The sequence below is a fragment of the Lynx canadensis genome, chromosome A2 (assembly GCF_007474595.2).
Source record: "Lynx canadensis isolate LIC74 chromosome A2, mLynCan4.pri.v2, whole genome shotgun sequence".
NCBI classification, from domain to species: domain Eukaryota; kingdom Metazoa; phylum Chordata; class Mammalia; order Carnivora; family Felidae; genus Lynx; species Lynx canadensis.
The window spans coordinates 107,073,776-107,090,291 of NC_044304.2; the positions used below are offsets into that span (position 1 = coordinate 107,073,776).

Consider the following 16,516-nt stretch of genomic DNA (forward strand, 5'->3'; position numbering starts at 1 on the left):
AATACAAAAAAAAAATGTGATGTTATTTTTAGAGGTGGGTAAATGGATAAATAGGTCAAATGGATTAGAAAATAGAAGGTAATTTGGATAAAGAACAAATTTAGAAAAATGGGGATGCTCTGTAAGCACAAAAGTCAAATATGCCAAATGGAAATACAGGAAGAATAAAATCATTTAGCAGTCTTTTCCTCGTATATATTCATATCACCAAGTAGGCTTATGAAATAAGACTAAATACAAATAAAATACTGAAAACTTGAGATATCTATTTATCAGTTACCTGGCACTGTGGAACATGGCTTCTTTTTTTTTTTTTTTAACATTTATTTATTTTTGAGACAGAGAGAGACAGAGCATGAATGGGGGAGGGTCAGAGAAAGAGGGAGACACAGAATCTGAAACAGGCTCCAGGCTCTGAGCTGTCAGCACAGAGCCCGACGCGGGGCTTGAACTCACGGACCTCGAGATCATGACCTGAGCCGAACTCGGCCGCTTAACCGACTGAGCCACCCAGGCACCCTGGAACACAGCTTCTTTGATATTGATGTTAGATAAACACCTGACGTAACACAATCTACATTTAAGGGATAATATGTGATTAAACACCAGCACCACAAAGACACTGGTGTGAAGGGATCATTTAATGGTGTTACACTGGAAAGGTCAAGGTATTAAGCAAATCTAGCATGTTTTTCAAGCCCCTATTCAAAAAGCTTTAACATCTGGCTACACTTTGTTACTATAAGAATACCAACCCACCAGAGTAAATTTGGGGGCCAGAAGAACAAAGATAGAATTCCTAAATTTGGGAGCACCAAAACTGTAGTCCTGCATGATCATTTTCAGGTCTGACATGTTAAAAATAACAACTACTTTGTGCACTAATACTCCTGGAAGAAGGAGCAGCATCTTACTGTCAAAGACTGCCACTGTCATTTACTTCTACTTCTCTTCATCTTTATCGAAAGAGCCCTGGGCAAAATTTTGAAACACTGGCCCTTCCCATCATACCTGTACCTTGGAAACTATTGCTGCTGTTTGCAGAATTTAAATACGTATTTCTTTTGAAGAGTTTTAGGAAGGTGTAACTTTTGGTGTCTTGCCATATAAGCATGCAAATAAATAGTCTAAGTAGAAAAAAATGTGTCTATGTTTCGTCTATAATTGGAAGTTGCTATGGATTGAATTGTGTTTCCCCCAATTTTATGTTGAAGCCCTACCCCACAGTGTGGTGGTATTTGAAGAGAGAACCTTTGGGATGCAAGGAAGGTTAGATGAGAGTGGGAGATTCATGATGGGACTAGTACCCTTAAAAAAGGAAGATCTACCCCTGCCTCTGCACACACAAAGAGGTAACGTGAGGACAAAGGGAGATGGCAGCCACCAATAAGCCAAGAAAAGAAGCCTCAGAATGAAATATAACTTGTCACCCTGATCTTGAACTGTCCAGCCTTTAGAACTGTGATAAATAAATGTCTCTTATTTAAGCCACCCATCTATGATACTTCATTACAGCAGCCCAAGGCGACTGATACAGAAGTGTTTTGTGGAAACTCAAGATATGCTCTTTAAAAAGGAAGCGTAACAGCTTCTAGTCATCTTCCTCTGGATGCCAGCATGAAATGTGACATTCTAAGGACCAGCAGCCATCTTTGCTAATGAGGTGATCTTGATGATGCCACAGATGGAGGACAGGAAAGATAGAACCAGCCCTGATAAAAATGTGGAACTGTCTTATTAGCCATACTTCTGGAGATCCTCCTTCTAGACTTTATTTACAGTAAAGAAAAATTGATGGTTAACTTCTCTAAACCACTGTTATGTTTTATTCGTTTTTGTTTTTGTTCTTTCTCCATTATGTGCTGCAGAACCTAATTGTCACTGGTATGAAAGATCCACAAGGGCACAGAATTGAATAACCAGGCATAGAAACTTCATACTTCATCAAACTTGTTAATATTTCTAGACCCTAAGTGAAGAACAGAGACTTGATATCAAAATTCTTGAAGAGAATCTGTATCTTATTTTATTCTACATTATGTTATTCTCCTTATTGAGAATGGGGATACTCATTATCAGTTAATCCTTTTGTAACTTGAAGAGTATGAAACGAGGAAAAAAATACAGGTATTACTAGATGTGATATTTTAATTACTTAATCCGATCTATTTGATTCCACATTTTATTTTCCTGGGAGGTCAATATCAGGTAAGAACTAACTTATCAAATTCAGAATTCAGACTAGAGGAACTAATTTGTATTGAAATGTAAATCATATATACTTAAAATAATTTAAGCAGATTAAAAGAATACAAAGTTTTTCTTTGTTTCTGAAACTCAATACATCTGATTTTGATGAATAAAGTTTTATGGAAATATCTTACACTAATTTTGTATATTTTGAAGTGATATTTTTATTTTTATACTTTAAAATAATTCCAAATTTACAGAAAAATTAAAAGGACTATTCAAATAACATTTTTTCCTGAACCAATTGAGACTAAGTTGATAAGATGATATTTTATCACTCTTGTTTACTTTAGATTTGCCTTTACACAAGAACATGAACATAACACAACTGTCTGTCAAAAATGGGAAGTTAACATGATTCTGTACTAGCTGCTTTTGTTATAAAAGCCATTACTGGACAACTGGTAAAACCTGAATGGAATCCAAGAATTAGATAGCACTAATATATCAATCTTTAGTTTACTAATTCTCTTTGAACTATATCTAATATAGTTTTTAATGTCATGAATTTTCAATTTTTATTTCATACAAAATTTTAAAGATGTAAAATTCAGTTATTTTAATTCTTTAATTTTTTTAATGTTTATTCATTTTTGACAGAGAGAGAGTAAGTGAGGGGTGGGACAGAGAGAGAGGGAGACACAGAATCTGAACCAGGCTCTGAGGTGTCAGCACAGAGTATGATGTGGGGCTTGAACCCAAGAACTGGGAGATCATGACCTGAGCCAAAGTCAGATGCTTAAGTGACTGAACCACCCAGGTGCCCCAAGTTATTTTACATACTGATTTACTACCATCCTAAAATATTGTACCCTTTTCTAACAAATTTTTGTGGAAGGGGAGGGAAAACCAAAATATACATACATAAAAAAATTGTCAGCCTAAACTGATTGTTCTTGGAAGTAAATATTTCTATAGCATTTGCAGTAATCTTAAGTGGAAGAATAGATAAGACAGGTGAAAAGCCAGTTGTTCTGTTTGAAGCTCAGAAGAACCCTGACCCTATCCTCAGCCTTCCATTGTCCCACCATTGTGCTTGAGGCATCTCTCTACAGAACCCTGGAATTTTCAGACAAGTTCTGAAGATACAATGCAGTAGGAAATATGGTATAACAAAGACAATATTTACAAAGGGAGGAAATGCTCAAAATAACTGAAATCTTGAAGAATGGTTATAAATTGGATAAAGGGCATTCCAGGATGTGAAAGTTTATACTGGATTCTTCTCTATAGAGAAGAGAGCTAATCCCATGAAATCTTACTTACATAATGGGGTCATTTCATATAGTAAATATTAAAGGGCATGACTTGACTCAGACTGGTTTTGGGTCCCAGTTTAATGACTCCTTTCTCTCTCTATTCTCCCTCTTGGTAATCTCATTTCATATTAATGGTTTTAAGTACCATCAATATGACTTTCACTTCCAAATGTGTATCTATCCTCTGCTCTGAATTCTAGATTCACTTATTTGCCTGCCGACTTAACATCTTCACTTAGATGTCCAACAGTATCAGAAATTTCTGTCTAAAACCTATTGACCCAGACCCTTCTCCATGTCAGTCACTGGCAACTCCATCATTTCAGGTGAATGGGCCAATCATCTTAAAGATGTACCTAATTTCTACTTCGTAATAAACCCTACACACATCTATCAGCATATCCTGTTGCCTGTGTCTTCAAAATATATGGAGAATCCATCTCTTCACCTCTCCTGCTCTACTTTGGACATACCTCTATCCTACAAACCCTAAATACCTAGTTAAAATCTCCAACCTAGACTCTTTGGTCCCTAACATTCTCAACAAGAGTAAGCCTTTCAACAGTTAAGTCAAGATCATGTTCTATTTTTCCATCTCTCTCAGAGGGAAAGTCAGAATTCTTATACAGGCCTTGGGGGCTCTGTACGTCTAGCTCCTCTTGCTTCTCTAAAGTAGTCTTCACCAGTTTCCATGTTGCTCACGCTGCTTCAACCAGGCAGTTGTTCTTGTTGATTCTAGAACTTGCCAGGCATGCACTTGCCTTAGGGCTGCCCATCCGCTGGATATCCACAGACTAAAGACCTCACCTAAGTCTTTACTCAAATATCACACTTTAATGAGGCCAAATCTGGCCATATTACTTAATATTAGAGACAATTCTAACTCTCAGTCCTGACACTTCATATGGAGTTCCATTTTTTCCATATTATTGATAAGCTAGCACATTACAACTATGGGAACAGGAACTCAGTTTAAAGGTTGTTGCATTACTTAAAGTGTAGAGTAATAATTCTGGACTTAGGGAGTTAAGATGACAATGAAGAGCTAATTATGGAAGAGCCAAGTGGCTTGAGGTTCCTAAAGTAGTCAAGGGGTGCGTGCGCACGCGTGCGCACACACACGCACACACACACAGTCCAATCAAATAACGGGAAATTAATTGTATACACACTCTATAAAGTCACTTATACTACACATGGATGTGTGTGTGTGTGTGTGTGTGTGTATATATGTATGTATATATATATATATATGTGTATATATATATATATATATATATATATATATAGGTTTACAGTCTTGGTAATTAAAAGAATGAGATACTGCAAATAAGAAAGACAGTAGGGACAGGGAGAAGCACTGTGGCAGGGCATGGCACTGGCTCAGTTTTACATGTTTAAATATAAAGGTTCCCTGTTCTTTCTAGTGTTGAGTATCACAAACTGGACTTTTTGGTTCTCAAGTGACCCTTTAATTTGGAAATTCTTCTCAGACAATAATTAGGGACAAGGAAACTTCAGTTGAATACAGTTTAAACCATGGTTCTGTTTCACCTATTTGTTCACATGTGAATACTTACTGCATTTTTACATCTCGTGCGTGTTAGAAATTGTAGTTTCAATTACATTCGATCATATGTATTAAGTGTAAACCTATGGTATGAGCGATGACAAAGACAGAGTACCTAACCACCTCTATTTGAAGTCCCCTAGGACCCGGGTTAATTAATGAGACTCATCCTAAGGTTATACATGATCTATTACTTCCTCTAATTAGAAATAATAATCCTGATCATTATGCTGGTTAGCTGGAAAGAAGTAAGATGAATGTGCTTAACTATGATTAATAGTCTTCTTTAAGCAGGGTAGATCTCTTCTGTCATGGACTTCTCTGCAAACTGGCCTGCAACTCAATGCTTTTTCATGATACACATTTTTTAAAACTCACAGAAAAATTAACTTTCTGGCATATCTTTTTATCTTTCCTGATAAAGAATAACCATGTTATTATTTTTAAGTTGATTCTCACAATAAAGTTTATTTTTCTACTTTGCATTAGCTATCCAATAATTTATTCTTTCATTTTTTTCTATTTTCCCCCTATGTGAATACCCATGTGTATTAATTTTAGTCCATACTGCTGAGGTGAAAGACTATTGCACATGACTTATATACCAACATTTAAAATTCAAAAAAATTATGATGACAATAATTAAGGTATTTATTTACTCCTGTTTTATAAGGCTGGTGTCTACCCTGTCCTGACTAACAACTTTACCTGATAAATTCACACTCTAAAGAAAATTTAGAAAAGTTATTATCTGTTTTGTGAGATGCAATATGTCCACAGAGAAAGGCAGGTAGTCAGAACAAGTTGGTCAAGAAGTTAGCATTTATATACCTGTTAAACTTTGTTAACCAAGGAGGCCAGCTATCTTAGGAGTAAAACACATAAACTCTGAGTCAGACTGTCCTTATCAAACTTTGGCTTTACCACTGACTAAGTGGGAGGCCCTGGAAATAACTTTGCCTTTGAACATCAGTATCCTCATTTTGAAAGTCATGATAATAATGATGATATGCATTATATGTTTATTGAGAAAATTAAGGATAGTTATATGTTTATTGAGAAGATTCACTTAGTCGGCGTAAGATATTATCACCGTGTCTACCATATACTGTTTGACAAATGGTGCACGTTTAACTTTCATGTTGAGAAGTATGTATCTAGCCATGTGTGAAATGTACTTGATTTTTAAATTAATTCTCCATTCTGATATTTTCATCACTGGAACCCAGAATGACTGAAGATGTAATTAATCAACATTTGCAGCTGGTGTATTAGATTTGTAAATGTTGATATTTTTCACAAAAATTTAATAGGATCACTTAAGTTTTTTTTTTTTTCTATCCAAGTAGACAGACTTCATATTTGAGTCTTTCAATGAGGTTGCTACACATATAAAGATGACTACCAAAAAGTGTAGATCCTGATTTACTCTTTTAGTACTCTTTTAATACTCTTTTAATTTTACTCTTTTAATTTTTAAACTTTCTAACCAATGTAACCATTTCATCATTTAGAATTTCTTCTTTTTATATTTGAGTTTAATAACACTTAAAAAATTTCTGTTCACAATGTGTTTTATTAGATCAAAAACAAATCAGCAATCCGGTTATCAGTATTTAAGCAATTATTATTAAATTTTTAATGAGATCTTCAAAATAATGAAGAAACATGCATTTAGGCAACTACTATGTGCTCTGAACTGTGCTTCCAATATAGGGAAATATAAAACACATAATCCATAATATCATAGATAAAATAATTAATGAAAAGTGAAGATACAAAGTTCTGTATATTGAAGGCAAGAATCTGACAAAATATATTTTTGTTTGGTAAGTGGTTGGTAATTTTTTTTGGAGAACATGAAACTTGAAGCATATTGTTGTAAGAAAAGGAAATGAAAATTAGAAGAGAGAAATATATACGTAAAAAAGCAAAAAAAAAATGAATGCACAATGTCACAAAGATTTAGCCAACTTCACGTGTTGGTTGGAGTGAAAAATAAAGGCAAATAAATACAATCCACACAATCTCTAGGATGTCTAAAAATGTAGGTTGAAAGTAATCTTACTGCTGATGTCCGAGATACTAGGGTGCTAAAAACAGATTTTGAGTTACCTGTGTTTATTCGAACTAGAAATATATATGGAGTTTTAATTTTGAATTAAAATTAAAGGAATATACGAATAAATCATAAAAACCCTTTATGTTATTATTTCTTAGCAATAAAAATATCCACACACATGAAATTCATTTTATTTTTTTCCTAAACATTTTTTTGCCACCAAAATGATTCTTCCAAATATATAAACATATATGGAGAAAGTAAACTTGTAAATAAATAACATGTATGCCTGTAACAAATGGTACATTTAGTAATGATTTGCAAAACCTATGGAATTGCAAAAGATCTCTTACCATTTAGTTTCAAATGCAGATAATGTCGTAAGAGATTAATATAATCAGAGTGTCACTCTGTCAATCAAATATAAAACCGTCATCTTGATAAATTAACAAAGATCTTTCTGAAGTCCTCTGCTGAGCTAATCGCACATTAAATAAATGTGTTGACAGCTGGACATATGTGCCTGTAAGAGCATAGAAGGAACAAATATGAAAGCCACTAAAATTTGATCAAAAAAGTCCTACCTGTAGGCCTTGGCCATCCACGGTCACAGAGTTGGCTCTTTGCATTTTGTTTTTGTCAGTCACTTTATTTGACTGTTGGGAACCACCTTTTTCCTTTTTCACTGTTGCTTGTCTTTCCTGTAAGGAGACAATCTTTTATAAGAATATTGTTTTAATAAAAAGGGGAACACAAAGAAGACTTTATTGGCTACAGACTTGGGCCCATGCTCCTAATTTGGAGTATCTTAATGACTACTAAGAAATCTGTTGCTTGCAACAGTCCACATGATACAGGCACAAGAAGAAATATTATTTTCTTTAATTATCTTAAAGAAATTAATTATCACTTAAAGAAAGCCAGATGGTATTCCCCCTATGTGCCCAATCAGGACTCTTCACCAGAAGTTATCAAGGACCAGTAAGACTAATTATTTTCATAAGGAATGGTAGGAATAAATAATATGGACTTACAATTTAAGAAATTTGTTACTGAGCACTAAAAACAAGGCTTATACATGCAGGCAATACTGAAAACGAAGACATGACGGACTTTTAAGCTGCTATTTATATCAAGGATGGCATTAAAGTTAAAACACACATTCCATCCCAGCTAATTCCTTTGTTCATCATAGTGGAAACATTTCTTGGAGTTGGCTGCTTCCTGTTTCTATCCCACCCCCACCCCCACTCTCTCTTCAACCCAACCCAATGAATTTTATCACCGTTAATCAACCAAATCTGCTCTTCTTAAAATCACCAATGACCTTCTCATTACCACACCTATTGATCAGCTTCATCTTTTCCACTTTTTAGCAGCATTTGAGAAGACTGATCTCTTCCTGCCTCCTGAACACTTGCCTCACTTGGGCTTCTGGACACGTCTTTCTCTTACTCTTTGCTCTCTTCCTACTTCACTAATTGCTTCCTCAGAGTCTCTTTCTTTGATTCTCCCTCCCAGGTTTAGGGTCCATAACACTTAACCTCTTCCTTGAATGCCTCATCTTCACTATCTACACTCACTCCCTAGGCAACTTAATTAAATCCCAAGGCTTTGAATTTCAATTTTATGAGGAAGACTTCCAAATTTATAGTTCCTGTTCAGATTTCTTCCTTAAACTTTACTTCCTACATACAAATGCCCTTTTTATCTGTCCATGTGTGTCTAAAACACACATTAGTCCTCAAATATCCAAAACTATTTTTTCTTGAATTTCCTGCCTACTCTCATTAAAAATAAATCCCAAACTGGATGATTACTCACCACTTCCAACATTACATATCTTAAGCCTCTGCCATCTTCTTTACCTGGATTATTGTAATCATCAACTAAGGGATCAATCTGCTTCCATCTTTGTCTCCCTACAGTCAATTCTCTATACAACAGCCACACTCGTCCTATTTCACTCCATTCCAGCTATCCCCACCTCCTCATTATGCTTTGATCACAAGTAAGCTCTTAATTCAGAGCTTTGGCCATCATTCTTCTCTCTGCTGCAAAGCTTTCTTTTGGGCATGTTCCTCACTTATTTCAGGTTTCTATTCAAATGTCAAATTGGCTTCTCTATTCCCTTTAGCCTCCTTTTATAGAAATAAAAATATATTTGCACATAAAAGTATATATATTATATATAATTATATACATATATATTATATACATATTATATACATATATATTATACATATGTGTATATATACATATTATACATACATATATAATATGTATTATACATATGTGTATATATACATATTCTACATACATATATAATATGTATTATACATATATGTGTATATATACACATTATACATATATATTATATACATATATATGCATATTATATACACATATAATATATAATTTATTACAACCTGAAATGTGTTGTTCTGTTTAATTAGTTTAATTCTGGTCTATCCCCACTTTTAGTCAAAGCTTCAGAAGAAAAAGTGGTTGGTTTGCTTCACTGTTCAAGATCAGATCCTCAATCAGTGTCTGACAAAACTCAGGATAAATGAATGGAGGAATAGATGAATCAAGAGTCAAACAATTTCTAATGTTTTAATAGTATTGTATTAAGAGGGATTCTTGGGCCATGTCTAGGCTTGGAGTGAAAAGTTGTTCTGATCAAAAAGCAATGTCTGCCATGTATGCTTAAATATTTGAGTGACACATATTTTCTAGTCCCTATATTTGCTTCTTAGAGCATCATTTCAATTTCTGTAATTTTGGAACATATTTTAACTGGACTTACAAGTAAAGCTCTTTTTAACTATATTAGGGCCAGATGGATCAGAAAATTTCTCAGACCAAAATAGATGCTAATCAATACAGTCCATTTACCTTGCAATTTCATGGTGTAAAATCACTGAATATATTTTTTGTGTGGCTAAAAATGGATGGTGTAATAGGATTCCTGAAATTCACATTCTTTGGAAAACGATGTACTTTCACATAAGCATAATTTCTGGCAAAAATATTGATTTTTTTAAAGATAGATCATTCTTTCTAAACTTACAAATTACAATTTTGTCCCTAGAGAGTTAAGAGTATAATGCATAGAAAGAGTGGATTATAGGATGAGGTTTGGAGTCAGAAAGCCTGAGCTGAATCCCATCTCTGTTACTTAAATGTTATGTAACCTTGGAGCACTTAACTCTTATTCAAAATGGAGTTAGCAATACATATTCCTCAGAGTTGTGCAAAATTTAATAGAAAACACACAAATTCCTAACATTGTGCTTATATTAGAATATGTGCTCAATAAATGAAAGTTATTATGAATAAGAAAGTGTGGCTGTCTCATTAGGGTGCTCGTTAGTATTATGCAAAGTGTTTGTTCTATTTCCAAGTGCATATATGTATGAAAAATTACACTTAGTTACATTAAGTATATTAAATAAGCAAGTCTCAGTGATTACATTTGAAAATCCATAACTTATATTAGGAGTTCAAAAATAAAATACTGAGGTAGGTATGGGAATAATTTCTTTCTGGATGCTTGCATACAGGTATGTAAAACATACAACGCTCTATAAAATACTCTATAAAAATCTATAGTGTAGAAGATACTTAGATACCTAATATCTTATATATCTAATATCATACCTTAAATACCTTGTATTCTGACATACAATCCAACAATTGTTATTTTACATTTAATTCCTAAAATTCTTAGGTTACAAGAATTAAATAAAATTTAAGTTGGTTAGTCATATTGGAACTGGATATTTGTGACCAAACTATTTATATACATAATGCTGGAAATTGAATACATGTAAGTGTATGTCTGTAAAGAGCTACCAAATTATCTATTAACTTGATTTTATGCTTAGCCATGCACATAGCTGGGGAAATTCCATTGCTGGTAAGACCCTCCAACTAGCAAAAAGCAGTTGATTAAGTAGCTTCAGGTCTCTCCAGGGAGTCATCTTTCTGAGTAAACTGGAGTAGATGAAACAAATGCTTTATAGTAACCTTTGTAAGATATAAAAAAAATGTAAATCCTACACTGAGTGTTCAACTAAGATTTTATTTTTGAAAACTAAAATTATAAGAAAGAGGTATACAACAAGTTAATAGAAAAATCCTCAGTACCTCCACCTGCATGTGAATTTTATTATATAATCCAGATAATGCTAAAATAGTAAACATTTGTTTAAACACACACACACACACACACACACACACACACACACACACACACGAACTCATACACACACCCCAAAGAAACCAAATGGTTTCTTTGGTTAAGGGAAATATGTCTAGTGGGTAGAATGCGTGGAATTACTCAAGGCCGAAAATTGTAAACAGGAGAAACTCATAAGCATTTACTTTTTCCCCAGAGTTATCATTTTATTGTACTCATTTGTTTCATCTTTATTTCCAAATTGTAGAGCAATCTCCATGAAATATCCACTATACTTTAGTTAAGCAGCATAAGTTCACAGAATGATAGTTGGATGCTTTTTCCTATTTCCACTACTAAAATCTTTACTTCTTTCATTTCATATGAGGGACAGGAAGGGGAAGCAATTGCATCTTTGAAAGATCTGCTGTCCACAGAAATTTCATTAGCCTGTTGTGGGGGTTAACTCTGAATGGCAGATCTCTATTGTGATATTTAAGAGAATTACTCCCAGTATTGAAGTTACTGAAAAGTTTCAAGAAGAACTCACCAACCTTATTTTGCATCATTATTCAGGATAATATTGATTTCTGGTAATAGAGGTCAGTGCTCACCACTTCACCTTCTGCTTTTTTTTTAAGTTTTTGAGCTTTAAATAACAAAATAAGTTACCTTATTATAATCAAGACAAATTTTGTTCTGCCAGATAAATTATCCAAGATATAAAAAGAGTTGGAAAATTATTGCTTTAATCAATAGAAATTATTCAAACCCTGAAAAGAGCTACTCTATCCCCCAAAATATAGAAAATATGACTACAAAAAATAAAATATAGTTATTGATATTTCAGGATTTTCAAATATCAGCCATTTGTGTTTGCTATGCAGACATTTTGAATATAGAATTCAGTGTTTTGTGATCCTCAGACTCTCTAAGTAGTACAACAGATCTTAACTGGGGAATACATTGTAATAGAATTCCAAAAGAATAATCACCATAATTAACCAACAAAAAAAGCCGAAAGGACCTTTCACAGAAAACAGAAAGATGAAATAAATGAAATAAAAAGACCTCCCTTTAAACCTGTGCTTTAAAAAAAAAAAATTTATATCATGCTGATTCTCAGAGGTAGAGTATTTGTGCATTGCTGAAAACCACTTTCACAAAAGGGATGTTTACCACAATACTTGAGCCTGCTGTTATCGATCACTCACCAACTACAAGCAGCAAGTGATGATTACCTCGAGCACAGGGCTTTCTTCTTTTTGTCCAATCTCAGCATGAGAAACAGGCAGCAGCAAAGTACCTCCATTGGTACAAAGCCACAAAAGGGTGGGCTGGTGCACTGTTGCAACAGCATCCTTCTAGCTAGTCCTGGAACTTGCTTTCTCAGTTACCTGCCTTAGGGGAGACTTAGTCCTTTCTGCCACTGGAGCTAGGCCACAGAAATTTCCCAGGAGCTCTAGAATTTGAACCCAAGGTAACACTTAGATATTCCCAATATAAAAGATCTCGTGGAAGCAGACGTGCCAACAAATCCATCGGTGCTTAGAAGGGTTATGGGTTCCATGAAAGCAAGGCTGACAGCTGCAGAACTGCACTTTTAATTATTGTGACCTTATTGTGAAACTGGAGTCATTCCCTGCCGAGAGAAACAAATTCACTCGGAAAATAACAAAAGCTCTAAATCTACTAGGAATCCTTGGAAGTTGCAGCAAAATTTATTATGGCTGAGGAGCAAAGCAGTCTTGATTTAAAAAAAAAAAAGTTTAGAAAGCTTTAAACATAGATATAATAAGTGATATATTATAAAGGTTTTCATTTCTTTCTTAATTTAGTTAAGTAAGGACTTATTAAAAAACTAAAACTACTTTGGGAAAAGTCCTAAGTATGGGCTTGGAGGCCGAATCCCAGATTTGTATTTTATTTGCCATGCAAACTTGGGCAAGTTATTTGCTATCTCTAAGCCACCACTGAGTTCATCTATAAAATGAGAAGATTTTTGTGATGATAAATTAAGAAAATGTGGATAATGATACCAGCATAAAATAGGCACTTAGCAAATGGCAAAATTTTTAAAATACAAAAAAGTATATTGCTATATTTTCTCATTTAACTTACAACATGTATGCTGCTTACACTGCAGGAGTGCAAGATGGGTGTTGTGAAGAAGTACTTCATTTATTTGGTAGTACTTTATTTGTCTGCTGAGTCCCCATTTCTGGGGATAAGTGGTGCTGTGATCCAGGTGGGGTCTTTTGGGGCAGACGAGAGGCAAACAATTAGAATGAAAACTAGTCTTAAACGACCTAGAGGTGCTACTCACCAACAAAACCTGGAGGTACAATTTACAACTTGGTCCCCAAGTCCTGGTTTTCACACATCACACACAATGTGACTATTTTATCTTGGGGTAATTTCATATTGGGTGCAAACCACTTACAAAATTTCTGTTCAAGAAATACTGATTGGAAGCAATGAAATTTAGGAATGAGAAGGCCCATGCCAAAATCTTTTGCTTTGGGCTGTTTGCCAGTATGTGGTTGTGACTTTATAAAAGTATGTGTGTGCATACGTACCTCACTCACTCTCCATTTCCTCTCTCTGTAACTGTCACCACGGACATGTTGAGCCAAAGTTTAAAAGCAAGGAGGTAGCACTCTTGTTTGTTCATACTCATCATGTCTTTCAACCAGCTGAGTTAAATGCTCCACATAGTGATTACTATGCTGCCCCCAATCTGTTTATACCAGCTCCAAGTAGAATTTGTTATCTTATTATTATAACCATGTGATTTAATTATTACTCAAACCATTGAATCCTGAGTGTAAAATAAGTTGTTTCGGTGAAAATAACTTGCATTCTTTGGAACCACAATAATACATGATGTGTGTGTGTGTGTGTGTGTGTGTGTGTGTAGAAGGAGTGGTCCAGTTGGATTAAGACACAATGACTGTAAAAGCTTTGAAAATTAATAAAAATTGAGAATTACTGGGGTGCCTGAGTGTCTCATTCAGTTAAGTGAGTGACTCAGTTTCAGCTCAGATCATGATCTCATGGTTGTGAGATTGAGTCCCATGTCAGGCTCTGCACTGACAGGATGGGACTTACTTGGGATTGTCCCTCTCTCTCTCTTTCTGCCCCTCCCCTGCTCACGCTCTATCTCTCAAAACAAATAAACTTTAAAAAATATTAAGAGTTATTTTACACTCAAATTGCTTTACAGATCCTTGAATTTTTGTTATACTTTAAAAAATTGAAAATAATTGAAGACAATTATTTTCATAAATAAATGAGTATCTTTTCATGAAATAGGGAATGCTTTACTTTTGCTTCACAACAATTGATAACTGAAACTTACCATGGGTGATAAGACTGTGATATATGTAAGAAAGCCTATGTACAATTTCCAAACAAGAGATATGGCCTCATAGAAAAGCCCTTTAACCTACATCAAAAGTGTAGCCAACAAATATACATGTACATATTTCACATTGAATGTTTAAGGTATGTCTATATCCTTCCATAAGTTCCCCCACATATATCTTAACCTAACAATTACTTAACAAGCTATTGTTTCTGATAGTTGAACAAAGGGATACGTGTGTGTGTGTGTGTGTGTGTGTGTGTTCACACACTCACCAGTGTAAACATCCACATATGGGCTTAAGAAAATTTTTGGAACAACATAGTTGAAAAAAAACTCATATGATGATTTCAGACAATGGTGAAAAGTCTAAATTAATATAAACCAATATATCTTGCCAGAAAATAAAAGGCAATGTATGAAGACTTTTAATAACTTTACAGAAGAAGAAATTGTTTGTTTTTTTTTAATAAATGAGAAAAGTGTATTATGAAAAGTGCAGTTTGGTCTATTTATTCTATCTATATGATACAGATTATACAGTTTAATATGGGAGATCTGTGGAAATTATCAAGTCTAAGGAGAAAATTTTAAATCTCAAATGCAGTGCCTATATTCACGGGCAAAAATAAACTCAAACACCTGATATATACAAAATCAGTTCTCTTACACTTAAATAACTGAACTAAGTGATAAACTTTCTGAGAACGTTTGTCACTTGAGTCTGTAATTCAACATTTCTTTTTTTTTTTTTTTTTTTTTAATTTTTTTTTTTCAACGTTTATTTATTTTTGGGACAGAGAGAGACAGAGCATGAACGGGGGAGGGGCAGAGAGAGAGGGAGACACAGAATCGGAAACAGGCTCCAGGCTCTGAGCCATCAGCCCAGAGCCTGACGCGGGGCTCGAACTCACAGACCGCGAGATCGTGACCTGGCTGAAGTCGGACGCTTAACCGACTGCGCCACCCAGGCGCCCCTGTAATTCAACATTTCTATTTTATAACCATCATGATGATAATGGTATCAATTGACTTAAAGAATACAAAAACAATTTAATATTTCTCTTAGATTAGAAACATTACTTTTTCAAACATATTTCCAGTATCTTTTAAAGTATATGTCTGGTTACAAAATCAAAGTTTTAAAAGTCTCATGAAGCAGGCTACACTAATTGGAAAACTTTTTTGCAGGGGGTGGGTAGGGAAGAGAGGTTACTACATTTTTGTACAATTATGCTTTCCTCTAAAGAAACTCATATCCTTATGTAGTATTCATATATTATAAATAATATTTTTCCTAAGGAGGCCGATTCAAATTATAATTTAGGGGAAATAATACCATCTGAGCATATCCTTTAAAGATAAAAATAACTGAAGGGCTCCTGCATGGCTCAGTCAGTTGAGCATCCAGGTCTTGCCTTCACTTCAGGTCATGACATCACGATCTGTGGGATCGAGCCCCACGTCATGCTTTGCACTAACAGCACAGAGCCTGTTTGGGATTCTCCATCTCCCTGTCTCTCTGCCCCTCCCTCCCTCCCTCCCTCTCTCTCAAAATAAATAAACATTAAAAAAAATATAGAAACAACTGAATAGAATAGGGTCACAGAAAAATGTGGAGGCTTTCCTTTATTAATGCAAAGACAAAGCTAACACTTTACTGAAAATAAATGGTATGGGAATACCTATATTTATTTTCAAAATAGAAGTCATTTTTTTTGTAACTATATTTTATTCCAGTGACATTCCTAGATAATGTCATATGCTAACTGATTAATGCAGATACATTCTTTTTTAAAATGATGGGCACTTCAAAGTGAGCAAG

At 34.4% G+C, this 16,516-nt stretch overlaps 1 protein-coding gene across 1 annotated transcript in view; it reads right to left on the reverse strand.

The window, feature by feature from the left end:
• DGKB (diacylglycerol kinase beta) overlaps positions 1-16,516 on the reverse strand; it is a 715,928-nt gene that overhangs the window by 454,332 nt on the left and 245,080 nt on the right. The window contains 1 exon segment of the mRNA XM_032592421.1: positions 7,726-7,842. Within this exon segment, the coding sequence (XP_032448312.1) occupies positions 7,726-7,842 (117 nt within the window).